Here is a 16,770-nt window from a genome sequence, read left to right on the forward strand (position 1 = left end):
AAACTTTTTTCTTTTATTACTTCTCTTGCGACCCCTCATATATCTTGTGACCTGCTGTGGGGGTCCTGACATCTAGGTGGACAAGAGTACAAACCACAGGCTGAAATATGACGATAGAGCTGAATTAACAGCACACCCTCAAATAAAACTAAATGAGCTTTCACAGGTTTGCGTTACACATGAACAATGAAACTTTTTTGTCTGAAAAATTACTTTTCATCTTCAAGATCTTCATCTTGAGGATGATCACATCATATCCAGATTATTCAGGGTCATTCACAGCCACCACAGGGGAACAATAGTGTTTTCATTTAGAGGCACATGTCTTACTGAAAGGGCCATGTAAAGCTGTAGGCAGCAGTGAACAAAATCATTATAAACACATGGTCTATTAGGAGCTGACTACAGAGACAGAAGACTGATTCTATTAACTAACATAACTGTGGTCAGATATCAAATTATATTTATTGAATGATGTGACAGTTGGATTTGATAGGTCACTGAAACGTACGTGTATTGGTTTTTGGCCTTGTGTACGTGGCTGCGTGCAGCCCGGAGAGGCGTAATGAGGTCTCTGGATAATTTCTTCAAGGCAGCCAGTAATAACGGTTGACGTGAGGGGAGTCTTGCCACCACAGCTGGCCGGGACAAGAGAAGGGAAGAGGGGCTGGCTCATCGGCTCAGTGTACAAGCCTTGGGAGGATTTCCTGGATTGTGAAATGTGAGACGCAAGACATGAGAGCTGTGATACCAGTCAAAACTAGAACCACCTACTTTGTCTGGGTCTCAACGCCCTTAAAGCACACTCATTGCATACAGATAAGTCCTCCCAAATTGTCGGAGTGCACGTGACAAAGTGGGAGGGGACGCTGGGAAGCTGTGGGGGTGATTGATTTGGCCGCAGACCCTCCCAGTCAGCTGCAGACTGGAGATTTACGCAGGCAGGTGGAGCCTACAATTGGCTCTTTGTTGCTGACAGAGGAATGAACATGTGCGTCTGTCTCTGCCTGCCTCTTCCTGGAGAAGACTCCACGCCAAGCTCATGTCTGTCTTTTTTTTAATCTTCATGGAAAAAAATATAAAACGCAGCATGTCTTTGGGCGTCTTTATCGTGTAGTTTCCAGTGTAATGGTCCTCTAATGCCAGATCAAATCAGTGATCAAGATTCAGGACTCATGATTTTTTTATTATTATCTTGAGGTCACAGTATTACAATTATACAACATGAATTAACATGCTCAGCATGCCATGTAGTGTGGGCTGCACCGTGGGTGGCAGAAGAAGCTTTGGCATGAGGCTTTTATGCTAAAAAATTCTGAATAGTTTTATTTGTAAAAAATGTATAAATTGATGCTTTCTCTCTCAAAACGAGTGCAAGCACGTTTTGGGTGACTATTTGATTTATAAGATAAGACAGCTGCTTCTGAATATACTCACTTCTAAATTTAGATAGTTTAAGATGTCCAAAATTTGTTTAGCATGTTTGAAACGAAGGAAAGCAGCTGAATGTTAAATGTACGCCTTAGTTCCTTTTAGAGTTCGCTGGATAATTTGACCAGACAAAATAACCGTTAGGAAACCAAACAGGTCATTAGAGAGATGATTACAGGTTAGCGGTGTGGTGTTCTGCCTGTGCTCAGACCAGACTGCCCTCCATGTTGTTTGTTTTTTTGTCTCAAACCTAAATGGAAAGAAGGAAACTCTGCAGATATTTTGTGGCATGCAGTACAGATTTGTTGATGATGGATAGATAGATGTGTGTAAAAATCAAAATATGAGTATCGATGAATAACCGCAGCAGTAACCACAATAACAGCACATCACAGCGCAAAAACATTAGTATCTTGCAAAACAATAAATAAGCCAACACAAAAACAGAAACAAGGCAAATAATAAGTTCCTTCCTTATATTGTAGCTGCTTGTTTTTTTACACAAAGTTAAGGAGGCGATCTGAGAGGGTGAATCATGTAACAAAGCTTGGTGTTGTTTTTATTCCTGTCTTGTTCACCTCCATTCACTTCCCTCATGCTCTGTACCTTATGCTGAGGCCCACTAACTGTAGTCATTAGAGACTACTGAATCTCTAAATGGCAGCAGCTTTGAGCACTTGTTATTCCATCGCCCACCTCCTCTCTCTTTTTTGGTTAATGTCAATACTGTGCAGTCACAGCCACTGATAAAGCCCCACACTGGCCTCATGCAACAATGTGATGGGGCACGTGGATTGACTGTGTTATCCCATGTTCAGAGGTTACTGGGACAGTGCCCTCAATACTTGCAGGCAATTGGAATATGTTTGGCTCACATGTGGTGGTAAGTGGTAAGATTATGTAAGACTTTATGTAATCTGCATCAGTGAACGTGAATGACATCCTCTATCCGTTGCCATCAGAGCATCTGTCTGCCAGCTCTGTACTGCTGGCCTGCCAGTAGGTTGCAGTGCACTCCTAAAACTGGAAACGTTCAGTAAACACATGCATTTCACAGCCCACATCGTTCATTTTTGAACTCATCCCTCCTCCTGTTTTTATTATGCTTTAATTCATCAAACATTCTTTAATTGTTCTGTGCAATAGATAGATTGTGAAGTGCTTTAAATGTTAATAATAAGATCTGAAAGTTAATCATTTGCTACACAGGGAGCCAGTGTAATTGAATCAGCTGTGGAGAGACATGTTCCGTGGACTTCGAGCATGTAATAATCCATGCTGCAGAGTTCTGGATGAGTTGGTAGTCGGGGAATATGTTTATTGGGAATGCCTGCCTGGATTGCATTGCAGTGGTCAATGCATGATGTGGTCAAAGCATTGACTAAGGCTTCTATGGAATGTTGCTTTAAAGCAGGGCATAGAGATTTTTCGCAGATGGAAAATGGCAATCCAGGAGACTTTATCTATATGACCAGAGAAAGAAAGGGTACTATCCAGGATAACACCAAAGCTCTTTACTTGTGTGGAGACCGGTTCGCTGAACAGATATTAATGTTTGAGAGTGTAGATTTAGAACTGAGGAGCAGTTGCTCAGTCTTACTACTGTTGAGTTTTAGGTAGTGTTTGTCATCCATATCTGTATGTCATGAAGACAGTCTGTAAAGGTACTGGAAGGGAGAGTAGAACTGGGCTTAGTGGACACATAAAGTTGTGCATCGTCAATATAACAGTGAAAACAAATACCATAGTGCTGAAGATGAAGACATTGCCAAGGGGTGGGGAGGTAAATAATAAACAGAAGTAGCCTCAACACTGAATCTTGAGGTACTCAGTTGTGACTCTGGAGCTTTCTGACCGTTAATTCTTAATTTGTACAAAATGTGCTAACATACAAATTACCCCCAACTCCAATGCTAGCCAGACGTTCCATTAAGAGCTGATTGGATACAGTATCAAAGGCTGTAGTGAATTCCAGGATGGCGATGATAAAGAGTAGCCCAGAATCAGCTGCACAGAGAAGGTTTTTGGTGATCTTAACCAGGGCAGTTTCTTTGCAATGATTGGTTCGAAATCCAGATTGGAATTGTTCAAGGAGATTATTGTTATCAAGGTAGATCTATGGTTGAGATGCAACAACCCTCTCAAGAATTTTGGCGATGAAATTAGGCCTGTAATTGTTTGGGTCATTACAGTCTAAACCACGCTGACAGTGTTGGAGCCCTAGGCAAGATTTGAAATTGGCACCCCCACCCCCCACCCTGCCCAATCCTAAAAAGTCCACCACAGGGGTTGGGTTTATCACTTCTCAATCCTAAGCAATTGTTTAAAGGGTTCAGCAGCCAAACTCGCAGTTTTAGCATTATAGATAAACAGCCAAGTCAATAATCATGATCCATAATAAGTGTGATCAGTCTCCACATAGCCTTGTCAACCTCCACATCATAGCCTAAACTGGGAGACCAAACCTAACCTGGGATCTGGGACTGTGACTTTCCTGAAATGCAGGAGCACTGGTTTAGTTTAAATGGTAGAGAGGATTAATAAAGAGAAGGGTACTCCCTCAGGAAATTTTAAGCATTAAAGACTTAAGTTCCTGCATTCCGGTGAAAATTTCTGCATCAAATTATGGTTAATCTTCATCTATATAAAGGGAAACACAGTATTTTATACTTTTCTAATTTAATAAAATCCCTGCTGAATCAGTACACATGCTGAGCCTTCCCTTCTCTTTTGACTCTCGGTTTGGGGAAATAACCTCCTTAAATAGGCCTGTGTGGAATCTTTTCACCTCACTGATAAATGAATACATTTAAATTCAGTTATAAACTCCAGGACTTCAATAGTCCAACTGTACCAGTGGACAGAGAACAGTTGATAATGGAACCTCCATTATCAACTGTTCAGGGAAATGATTGAGGGCAAGCGTCTGATGTGGGGATTGGATCCAGGTCACATGTGGAGAGAAAAATGTGATTTCCAATTTGAAGACTGAAGTCACATAGGACAGTGGATGGGAACCGTTTCATGGGACTTGCTGGTAGTAAGTTGGTCTGCATGATGTTTGCAGAGGCCAGCTGCTCATGAATTGCCATCATTTTGGAGTTGAAAAAAGTCAAAGAAGCAGAGCACTGTTAATTTGAAAGGGTACTGGTAATATTGCTTTCAGTTGGTTTTAGTTAACTTTTCACTGTGGAGAAAAGAGGTCTAGTATTCCTTTCACCTGTACTGATGATGCTTGCATAATATAAGGTTTTAGATATTGAGAGAGCATTTTTGTATTGCAGTATATGTCAAGGTACTTCTGTTTATGCACCACAAGTCCAGATTTGGTGCAGAGCCTGTCAGCCGCCGACCTAAAGCCTTAAGCTGACATTATTCAGGTGCGTACCAGGGTGCAGTATGCGCAAAGTATGATAATATGATTCACCTTTGAGTTACTAAGTGGTAGGTTGGTGTTGAACAACACAGCTTTATGGTTTGAGATGGGTAGCTCAGCAGGCGTGATGTTATATGGTGCGCTGCCGGAACAACTAGGTCAAGGATATGTCCCTTAGTTTGTGTTAAGAAGTTGACATATTGTGTTAAATCGAAGCAGTCTAACATTGCTTTCAAATCTTTAGTAAACATGTTATCAGTGTTATCAAAATGAACATTAGAAGTGTATTCATCAGAAAATAAGCACACACAGCAAACAGCATTGCTTACTTAAAACTAGTCCTTCTACAAACTAATCCCTCCCTACTATACAGTATGTCCTAAGGCGTGATGAGTAAAGATGACTCCGTACAAGTCTTGGTACTGGTAGTACTCCAACATGTGTGTGGAAACCTGTCATTAGTTATGATCTTACTGTCTGCTGTCTGTGCCACAGGTGTCCCAACCTGCTCTCGCTAACGCTGTCTGGCTGTGGACACATCACTGACCAGGATGTGATCTCCATGCTGCAGAGCTGCAGGAAGCTGCGCCGCCTCCACCTGGAGAACTGCGTCCGCATCACTGACAGTAGCCTGGAGGGTGTGGTGGCTCATGGAGATAGTCTGGAGGAGGTAACGGTGGACTTCTGCAGGAACATCACTCAGGCAGGGCTGCTGGCTGTCAGAGAGAAGAGGCCAGGCATCCAGCTGAGTGCAGAGAGGAGCGCTGATATGATTCCAGACAGCAAGCCTGAGGAGAGGGTAGTGCTCAGGAGGACACTGCAGAAAGTCCTGCAGTTCTCCTAATGGAAATGCTTTCCCATCCTTTTGGACCACAAGGAAGAGCATTTCTGTAGCATCTATCATTTAAGGACTTGACTGTGATGTTTTTGTTCTGATATGTGTCTGGATTTAATACAAGGGTTTTTGCACAATTTTTATAGCTTTTTATACAACACATGTTGAATGTGAGTCTTCTTTACAAACGTGCGCTTTTTAAGTCTCTACTCCACATTATCCTAACCAGGGAGAATTCCAGACACACTCACAATAAAGTCTTGTAGTGTATACACAGGTGGGCTTATCAGCAAACACTGAAATGGAGCAATTATATGATTCCATTCTTCAAGGAATAGTTTGTCATTTTAGGAAATTCACATTCTTGCCAAGAGTTTGCTAAGACAGTCAATACCATTATCACGTCTATACAGTAAATATGAAGCTACAGCCAGCAGCCAGATAGCTTAGCTTAGCACAAAGACTGGAAACGGGGGGAAACAGCTAGCCTTACTCTGTCCCGCCTGCCAGCACCTCTAAGCTAAATTAACATGTTATATTTTGTTGCTTTTATCCGTTCAAAAACTTAAGTGAAAAACAACACTTCGCCAAACTAATTCTTGGCCAAGAAATAGTCACCCTGTAAAATGGTGTCATTTTTTTAAACTTTGTTTTTTGTATGATAATATAAAAGAGACATGTTGAGTTGATTAGTGAGCTTTAGAGGTGCTGTTAGACAGATTTTGTTACCTTTGGTCAGATGCTAGCTGTTTCTCCCTGTTTCCAGTCTTTATGCTAAAACATACTAACCGACCAGCTGCTGGCTCCAACTACATATTGACCATTTATATGTAAGAGTGGTATCGATCTTCTCATCTAGTGCTTGGCAATAAGGTTGATAAACATATTTCCCAAAATGTCAAACTATTTCTTTAACAGCATTCAATGGTTTGAATAAAATATATATGCGTGGTTGCACTGTGTGCTCTCTCTCTGTCATGGTAAGACATCTGAGAGGAAGGATTCTCTGAGGGCAAAGTGGCCCGATGCCTGAGCTGTGATTGGATTCATGTTATATAAAGACTGTGAGACATGTGAAAGTAGGTTGATTAGGGGAGGGTGTCTGCTTTATTCAACCCTACCAGGACATGTGCTTCATATTTCTTACGCTGGACTTTCCTTTTCAGGGTCCCTTTGAAAGCATATTTATTTAATTTAAACTGACTGTTTGTTTTTTTACTTGTTGTGTGTGTTTTTTAACATATTTATTAAATGTGTCAAAAAATATTTTCCATCGTTTTAATTAAGTTTTTTTTAAAAACATATTATAATGATTGTTCATGTTGATTAGATTATTGGCATGCTAATTATTACAATATTAAGTTTTATATAATTTCTACTAATTGTGTTTAGTAGCATCTTAAACATAATTATTAAGATTTTCATTGGTGACTTACATACTATTTACATGATTCTATGTAGAACCACTACTGATGCACAGTGAGGCATTAACATGTTTGTGTTGATCCATTTTTGCAAAATTGTAGCAACGGTGATTGTGAAGTGTATTTTTAAGTGCAGGCTCTTTCTCACAGCATCATCCTACGAAGTGTTTTGGGCTAAATTGCATTCAGTAACAATGCCGTATATCTGAATATACTGTGTACCATTGTTAGTTGATCTGATTTGTGATATGTAATGAACCAAAATGAACAGAATTTGAATTTAAACACTTTGAATTTTGTGGCCATCCCAACCCTGTAAGCATAACAGAAAGAGCTAAGAAATGTGGGGTTTAGATTGGTTTGGGCAACAGGATCAATTTCAAAAATGCAATAGACAAGTATCAAGAGTACATTCACATTTGTGACAAAAGAAACCCCCCAAGGGTGGGTGAGGATAGTATAGCATGTACTGCTTTAATACACAGTGTTGTGTTGTTTTCTATCAAAGAAAGCCCCCAAACCAACTAGATAAATATAACTCTGCCATTGCACAGACAGGCAGAGGGAACAAATGCTATATTATTTACTGTAAAGAAATATGCCTTAATAGCAAAGTGCTTGTGAGGATAGATTGGTCAGAGTTATGAGTTGCAGGTGGGGAGACTCCGGAGGCACACACAACTGCCTACAGCACTCCAATACAATGACAGGACACAGCTCTAGACATGTAACAACATGACTATATAGAAGCCTCACTCCTCTAGTTGTTTCCACCAGGGGACATTTTTTTATGGATGTATGATTAAAAAACTGTTGCATCTCCTTAAAAGCACTGCTTCTTGCTATGCAAGCTATTCAGGCTGCATCCTTTTTGTAACCTCACCAAAACTAATGTAACATTGGATGACTCCTAATTTCAGTCTATTTGAATTGTGAATAAAGTATCCAAGTCCAGCCTTCACTCAAGTGGAATCCGGGGGAAAGTAGCGATTTGCACCTGAACAAAAGGGCAGTTTGTGTCTGACAAGAGTGGCTACTATGCTGAATCCTATTATACTGTGAGAGAAACTCTGAGCTGAACGACCGTTTCTGTGTGATTAAACACAAACACGTAACAGGGAAATTCACAGTATCTGCTCTTCAGATCTTGCCAATGTTGGTCTGTTTTTATTTTACAATCCTTGGCCATGGTTGGTATGAGAACAGTCAGCTAGATGGTTCCTGCTTAAGTGGTATATTGTGCTAACAGATGTCACGGTGAAACAATTTATCTTTATACCCTGCTTCAGAAGACATCTTAGAGAGAAGAAAGACATACCTGTTTGAATTGTCTGAGGAGTGTTTCAGCAAATGTCACGTTGACGGTTTTCTCTTTTTGTTTTATATTATGTAACTACCACTGTGAGCATGAAATTGTTTAGATTTTGCACTCACTTGTTTGCTGGCATGCTTTCCATAATATTTCAGCCAAATAATAAACCAGCAGGTTCGAGTCTAATTAATGCTAATTCCCAGGAACCTAAAACTATTTGCCTGCTCCACCTCAGCTCCAATGTAGTTCGTTTTGCTGATGTCAAGCAGTAGGTTCTTTCTCCTGATATAAAGTCTCATTGTTGTTTGAAATCCGGCCGATGATGGTAGTGTCTTCCCAAAAGCAGAATAAAATGGAAAAGCTCAAGTACGGTACAAATACCTCAAACTTGTTAGTACAGTACTTGAGCAAATGTAATTCGTTATTTACCACTATTGTACTTCTCAGCACAAAAATCTGATCAGATTCTGCAGGTTTACCTTCAAGCATAGAGAAGGAACTCTGCAGACCTTGAGCCCCCACTGGCACATGGTTGGACACATCTGCACTAAATGAACAGCATGATTTCAACTCTGTGCTCCTGACAGAAAATTGTGTAAAAGACTAATTCCAAGCGATTGATTAATTTTGTTACTCTTGCTCCATTAGAATAACAAATTTCAGGGGAAACAGCTAACTCTAATCAATTTAATTAGCTGCTCTGCTCTTGACAAGTGGCATCATGTGGAGAGATGAGAGACGCTGATGTTTTTTGTGGAGTTTTTTTTTTTTTTGCATTTACTTTGGAGTTTAAAATACTTATTACATTTTAACGTGAATCACAAAAGATAAAATAGTCTTTATTTTAATAATTAATTTTTTAGTATAATTTGTATTTTAAAATCTGTAATGCTAAACCATGTTCCTGGCAGATGACAGTAGCATATTAAAAGGAACATAATCTGTGAACAACACCAATGCATGGATTCTGGAAAAGTTTTAAGGACTTTTTTGTATCTCTCTGAAGCCATTTAGAAATTTTGCACTCTTAACCCAATGATACTGTTTATTGTAGTTCCTCAGCTTTTACTGAATGACTCCTAAAAGACCAGAATGGAATTTTAAACTGATGGAAATGATCTTCTACAGTGACTGTGGTTTTCAACAGCTTTGCAACAACTGTTTCCGCTTAGAAGGTCACTGATTTTCATCCTAAACCTTAAAAGAACACTCCAGCAATTTAGCATTGCACTCCTGTAATGTTGTCGGAGTCACTTGGGGCAAAATTGGTGCAGCAGAACCTTTTATACAGGCTAGAAGCAGAACTAGAGATATAATTTTTTGAAAACACACAAATGCTTCTTCCTTGTCAAAACTTTGCGTTACATTACCCACAATTCAACAACAGCTTGCTCGGAGATTCTGGTGGTGTTATGCTTGTAATAGCTAATTTAGCCTGAGCCGCTATCCCTATACAGAGATAAGGAACGGTCAACTGAAGTCTGGTGAGGTCCAATCTTTCTACCTTCACACCTCATTCATTTTTAAGCATGGAGTCTTCAGCCGCAACCGACACAATTTATCAGATCAGATTTCACACAGCTTCCTTTGGAGACTTTACACAACTTTTTCCATACATGCAGAAGCACTCCCCAAGATCTGTAAACAGACTTTGATACTGTATGTAAATTCCCCTCTATTAGAATGTAGTTTTCCATCATTTAGTATTGCACATTGGACGACAATAACCTTTAAACAATAACAAATATGTTTTTTTAAAACTGTAAATTCACAGTATTGCCTGACATACATTTTGATGTCCTCCTGCAAACTATGCACAAACCTTGCTGTCTTATCAGGTTTTATCCACTTTTTTTTTTGCACCTCCTCCTGCTTCTGGCGTGTATGTAGTCTAGAGAAACAAGGCTAATAGAAAGTGTACTCATAATCACTTTTATCTGGCCCATAACCTAAACACTTAAAGCAAGATTTTAAAGTCATTTAGAAGCATATCTAAATGATGGTAATCAACACTTTATTTGACTGGATTGAAAATTTGCGAATGTATCCTAATTTTATATTTGGATTTAAACTGCCATTAGCAGAGTATATAACCCATAATATATACAGTAGATGCTCTCAGGATGACAGTATGCATCCAGCATTTTATCTTAAGGATTAGTGCTGTGAGAAGGCCTATGTGGAGTCAGTAGCTGCAGGGCCTTTCCCCTGAGTGAAACATGAGCTGATAAAGACAGGATGCTGGTGGTGAAAGAGGGAGGGGGACTGAAGCAATGGAGGTAAAAGGAAAGGGGTAGCCATTTGAGCCTGAAACTTGAAATCATCAGTTTCCTGACAGCCTTATAAGGTCATTTCCAGTATCCACCCACTGATTACTCACCCATGGAGGGGTGGCAGAAGGGAGGAAGGAAAAAGAAAAGAGGGAGGGTTTTGATTTTTTTGTGAGTCCGTGACCAAGTGCTCGTCCAGGGTCAGACTCAGGGAGGGGCTTTGTTGAGAGGACATCCAAGCCTCTGTGTGGTATCAGATGCAGAGTCATTGGGCTTCAGCGACTTATCAGTTATTGTGACTGCAAGTTTTTACAATCCAAAGCTTTATACTGTAAGAATCTGGGTTATAGGCTGTAACATAAAACTCTAAACTCTTCTTTGGGTTAATTAATGTCTAGACAGTGGCCCCATGTGTTACCTTCTGTTGAATGAGACAGAGCGTAAATAGGTTGTAAATTGTTCAGTTCCCACCTATTATCACATGTTAAAATTCATGTAAGCAAGGGGGACATTTACACCTTGAGCTGATCAGATAACTCTATCAAAGTCTCTGTCAAGCGTAAACACAAATCAGACATGTTGGGACTAGAGTCAAATCTGATTTTGATATAAATATTTTTGCTTCATATGATCCCTTTTTGTTATTAGGCTCTAAATAGATTCTAGAGTCCTGTATGTATGTCTCTTATGTACACTCTGTTTATATTTCTCAGTAATGGAATGAAATTAAGTGCCATTACTCAAGTTTTTACACTATGATGTTTCTACTTTTGCTTAAGTAGAAGATCCAAATACTTCCACCACTCCTATTTCTCCAACCAGCTCCAGTTTTGACAATAGATTTTTTTTTTTACAAAATATTACAGTGTAGATGCAGATGGATTCATATCTGCCAAAGGAAGTTGTTTGGATGTGCCCACATGAACAAGGAATGTAGATGAATCTTATCTGGATAACAAGATGCATGGAGTGACGAATGTAAACATCTCTGAATTGATGACAATTACTGCCCCTCATGTCTCATTTTAAAATTTTGGTGCTGGACATGCTGCATATGTGTACTGTCTGTCAGGGCCCAGTCTGCACATAGAGAGACAATTTTGATAGTGTAGCAGAGCTTTGAAGCCTCTTCCTTGTCCTATGATACTTTATTCTCCATGTTTCCTGCTGGAGTAACTCCTTGCCTGATGCCTCACTCCTTATGTGGCTCTCTGGAGTCTGCCTTGTAGCTGAGGCTACAGTTGTGAATCACTGAGAGAGTAGTGTTTCATAGCTAAGTGTAGACGTGTATAATCATAGATATGATGATTCAAATCCAGGGTAGGATTATATTTATATTTTAAAATTGCGAGTAAGAGAAAGAAAAAGAAAATTAAAATAAAAAATATGGCAACACTGCACATTCAGTGCTGGTTTCATTACCTAAACCAGAGAGCTAAGATTTGTCTTCTTCTCTGCACACACACATACTGATATTGTGCAAGGTGTTGAAATGAGACAGGTCATGCAGCAGAGAAGGAGATAAAGAGGGAAAAGCAGGGGGAAGTGGAAGACATGCTCAAGGACACATGGAGTCCAGGGAAGAGACAGTGTTTGTCTATCATAACATGACAGCCAAAAAAAGAAATGACACAGGATCTGCATCACAGACGGGGTTTTGACTCAGTCGTGGTTGACAGTCTCTCACCTCCCACTTTCACACGCTGGAAAACTGCATAGAGATTGTGAAGTTTTCAAAGTATCCAACTGAAAAAATCCCACCTCATCCCTGCAGACCTCCCTCCAAAGCCACTCCAAAACACATTTTCAGGCACAATGAGTGCATGGGCAAAGTGTGCACAGGCAGGCAGGTAGGTAGGCAGACAGGCAGGTATGCTTATTATAATCCTACAGCAGCCACAGATACTGTATTTTTTCCATTTATGTGTCAGAGCATTTGATGTATTGATTGCTGCCGGAATGTAAAGAGAATTTCAACAAATATAACAAAAATGCTTCTGAAAGAAATGGCCTACCCCAGTTATACATTAAAACAAAAACATTTGCTGGTGAGTTACTGTATTGAAATTCAATGCAGATTTAGTTTTACTTCCACTTTATGCGGGCAATGTGCAGTCTCAGTTTCCATGTATTCTTTTTGTGCTGCTTCCTTCCTGTCACCCATAAAGCATCATGTAACATGTCTGACTAAAATGGGAGGTCTTAAGTAATCTAATCGCCACACTAATGGCATCCAGAGATAAATGGCTGCTTTCATTTTCTCATTGTCTGTATTCAGAGCTCATCTGTCTCTCAATTTATTACGCTGCAGATTAAAACGGGCTCGCAGGCTGTGGGAAATTTGTTCCAAAACGTGATTTGAGGTAAATACAGCCACCTACTTTTGTTGTCATTTGTCATTTCAAATGCAACTGTTCCAGATTGTGTCATTGACAGGCAGCAGAAAGCTCCAGAAATCAACCTATTTTCATAACAATATGTATTTATGCACACATTTATCTTTCTCCCTCGATACTTTCAGTATGATCTAATAATTCCAAATTTGATTTCCCTGTGGTTCATAGCTAACTTGTTTTGGCCTGAGGCACACACGAAATAGGAGGAAAGATCACACAGAAGTGGGGCTACTGCTCCCCTGTGAGCCAGAGGATGGGTCTATTTGTGGAGCTATTTCTGTCTGTCAGAGCATCCACAAAGGCTGCCGAGCTCCGGCCAGAGCACATGTGAGGGAGTAACTGGAGCACTAAGGGGGAAGACAGTGAAGACACTGATGATGCTCCTTGGCTGGGCTTCAGGCAAGGACAGAATCAAATGCAGCACAGAGATGTGAAGGAGCACACTGAGCTGATATCGTACATCGTGTGCTGTTGCTTGTCTCCCATGTGGCCTGGTAATTAGACAGGCAGTATGAGGGCCCTCTGTGTCGGCTGTCGATCACAGCCTCTACAGAGAGGCTGCATACTTGGACCAGGCTGCCTATCCAACTGGTTGCACTCTGCAGAGGATGTAGGAGGACAGCCAGCCTCCTCTGACGTTAGCAGGGATGGAGGACAGAGCAGCAGATGACATGTGCAAATAGGAGTGGGAGGCTGAATGGAGCATGCTTGAGAGTTACAGCATGGGTACATGAGTGCGCTACTTATAATGACAAGCTTTCAGCTTGAGTTCATCATGCGTTCACTCTTTTGTTGTCAGCTCTCAAATTGCAGGGGGAACATGAATGGAAAGGATTAGAAACACAGAGAGCAGTAATGGGTTTCTAACCTTGGTGAACACAGCAGCATCAGGCTGAGCTTCTTAAGCTCAGAGTTCAGTGTTGAACATGTGTGCATACTGTATAGAGCAAAAGTCAATTACCTCCAGGTTTAATGTCCAAGCAGAAAACAACAGAAAAGCTTTGGTTTGCGCATCCAGATCATGTCATCAGCAGACATTATTGTCATTGTAGTTGTCTTTAGGGCTGGAAGAAGTATTCAGATCCTTTATATAGTAAAACAATATAACAATGCAAAAGCAAAAGTCATGCATTTAAAGTCAAATGATACAGTGTGGTCAAAGTGGAGCTGAATTGAATTATGTTAAGGTGTAAGTTTTGGGCAGTTTAAGCTGCAAAGCTATCGCTGTCTGTAAATGAGTCCAAAAACCTTGTTTAAGTGAAGTTTACATAATTCTTGATCATATGTTTTATATGAAAATAATATGCAAAACTAAATAGTGGCTATTTCTGTCAGGTAAATGTAGTGGAGTAAAAAGTACAATATATTCCTATGAAAAAAGTATAAAGTAGCATTACATGGAAATATTCAAGAACCACAAAACTGTATGTAAGTACAGAACTTAAGCATTAATGTTCTTAGTTACTTTCCACTACTGGTCATGTTCATTGAACAACAGAACAACCTGACGTATCTTCTAGTGAACCCTGGGACCTCATGTGAATGAAGTCATTTCATTCAGCTGTGATATTTAAGCTGGCTCTCTGTGAACATTTTAGAACAAGAATTCTCTGACAGGTCAGGGTAAACCGCACATTTCACATTGTATCTTGTTACATTCTACTGAAAAGGCAAAGCCAAAGGTCAGGTCATGTGCGATGAGAATAGCTAGGAGGTAGTGCTTGTCAATAACGTCCTGCAGAAGCTCAGTGGAATGAATATGGACTTACTTTTGCCACAAATTCTGTAGCACACTTATTGTATTTCAATAATTGTTCACCAATGATACGATGGAAAAATAAGTCACATGCTTTCTAGCATTGTATTAGTAGTATTATTAGTTCAGAAGTTCAATAAACAAATGTCTAGTCATGCTGATAGGTGTTTATAAGTTGAATCTACAGATTAGTTAATGACATGCAACTGTTTACCTACTCATTCACCAATGAGAGCTTTGTAGTTCTTTTCAGGATGATTCATTAGCTGAGTCCCAGTATGGCTTATATGCAACACCTTTATTTGTACAGTGTTAAGAGATGGACAAGAAATGTGGGGAACCCTAACAGAGAGTATTGCATGGTTGTATAAAACTAATGTAGAAAATTATAAATAATAAAATTATTTTCCTTTATGAACTGGGATTCTGAAACATTCATGACATGTCTCTACTCCCCAAATGTATCCACATTAGAGGAACTCTAACAGCTTCACTGTTTAAAATAGCAAATTAAATACAATATATACCCTGAATTTGCTAATAAGCTGTCAGTAAAATTCAACATGATGGCTCTAGCAGCTTGACAAGATCTTCATTCATCTCATAATCTTAAAGAGTAGTACAGATATAAAAGTAGTTGATACCACTATCTGTCTGTTAAATACAGCCGCAGCTGGTTAGCTTAGATTAGCTCAAATACTGGAAATGGGCTCTGTATGTTTCCTCTGCCTGGCTCTGTCCAAAGGTAACAAAAGCTGCCTACCTGCAGCTCTAAAGCTCACAAATCTTTAATCTTTACATAAACTTGTAGTGTAAAAATTACAATTTGTAGCTTTATAGAAGGTTGTATGCTAGACTATTACTTGGCTGGGAACACTAGCTTACTTGAGTCGCCACTGATTGCCTGGCATCTGCTGAAGGCCAAGAAATAGTCTGACACATAACTTGAAGGCAGATTTTGTTATCTTTAGACTGAGCCGGGCTAGCTGATCCACCTGTTTCCAGTCATTATGCTAAGATAAACCAGCTGCTGGTTAACTTTACCGTGCAGACAAGAGAGTGGCATCTAACTCTCGGCAAGAAAGCGATTAAGAGCATTTGTCAAAATGTCAAATTATTCCTCTAAATACAATATATACCTGGAGGAAGCCTGCTAATAAGCAAACTGTTTATAAGTAAAATTCAATATGATGATTCTATCAGAAGCTTGATAAGATCATCATTCATGTCATAATCTTCAATCACTTAAGATGAATTTACTCTTAAGCAAATAGTAGATTGAAACTGACAAACAACAACATACACTGAATCAGCAACTGAGTCAGGGTTTAAAAAATGACCTGAACTGTTAAAGGTGTATATGTGATACAGTTAAGTCACAGCAGAAGGAGGAAATATCAGTCAGAGCTCATGTTTTCATGAGAGAAGAACAAAGAAGCTCTACTGAGGCCAAGGACAATGAGAGGTCACTGTGTGTTAAGCACCAGCAAGTGCACACAGTCACTTTACTTCTCAAGTGTTTCCGTATCAGGTGCAAGAGATAAGTTCTTAAGATACACTGCATCATTTTTCATATCGTGTTTTTCCCATCTGTCCTCTTTGAGGAGTTGAAGTTCATTAAAAAAATCAATCCTAAATCAGTTGTAAAACTCCATTTTGATTTAAATCCGCAAATGAGCTGCCTTTAAAAAAAGATTACATAATTTCAGGTTTCGTTATTAGTCTTTGTTAAGTGGAAACAGAGGGTTTTGAATCCAAATTTCCATTCAGAAACACACACTAATCCACTAATTGGTTGCCCTTTAAAAAAAATTGGGACGCTAATACAAACACACTAATGCACGTAGCTCCACACATTCATTTATGAGCATGTACACACACCAATGTACACAAACCCATAGACTTACCAAAAGACCACCCCCCCCCCCCCCCCCCCCCCCCCCCCCCCCCCCCCCCCCCCCCCCCCCCCC

At 39.8% G+C, this 16,770-nt stretch overlaps 1 protein-coding gene across 1 annotated transcript in view; it reads left to right on the top strand.

The window, feature by feature from the left end:
• fbxl22 (F-box and leucine-rich repeat protein 22) overlaps positions 1-8,020 on the top strand; it is a 12,256-nt gene extending 4,236 nt beyond the window's left edge. Inside the window, exon 2 of the mRNA XM_046037298.1 lies at positions 5,303-8,020. Coding sequence (XP_045893254.1) covers positions 5,303-5,651 — 349 coding nt within the window. The 3' untranslated portion in view covers positions 5,652-8,020. The remainder of the gene's footprint in view (positions 1-5,302) is intronic.
• The last annotated feature ends 8,750 nt before the right edge of the window (positions 8,021-16,770 follow it).

This window comes from Micropterus dolomieu, linkage group LG22, assembly GCF_021292245.1.
Source record: "Micropterus dolomieu isolate WLL.071019.BEF.003 ecotype Adirondacks linkage group LG22, ASM2129224v1, whole genome shotgun sequence".
In the NCBI taxonomy this organism is placed as follows: domain Eukaryota; kingdom Metazoa; phylum Chordata; class Actinopteri; order Centrarchiformes; family Centrarchidae; genus Micropterus; species Micropterus dolomieu.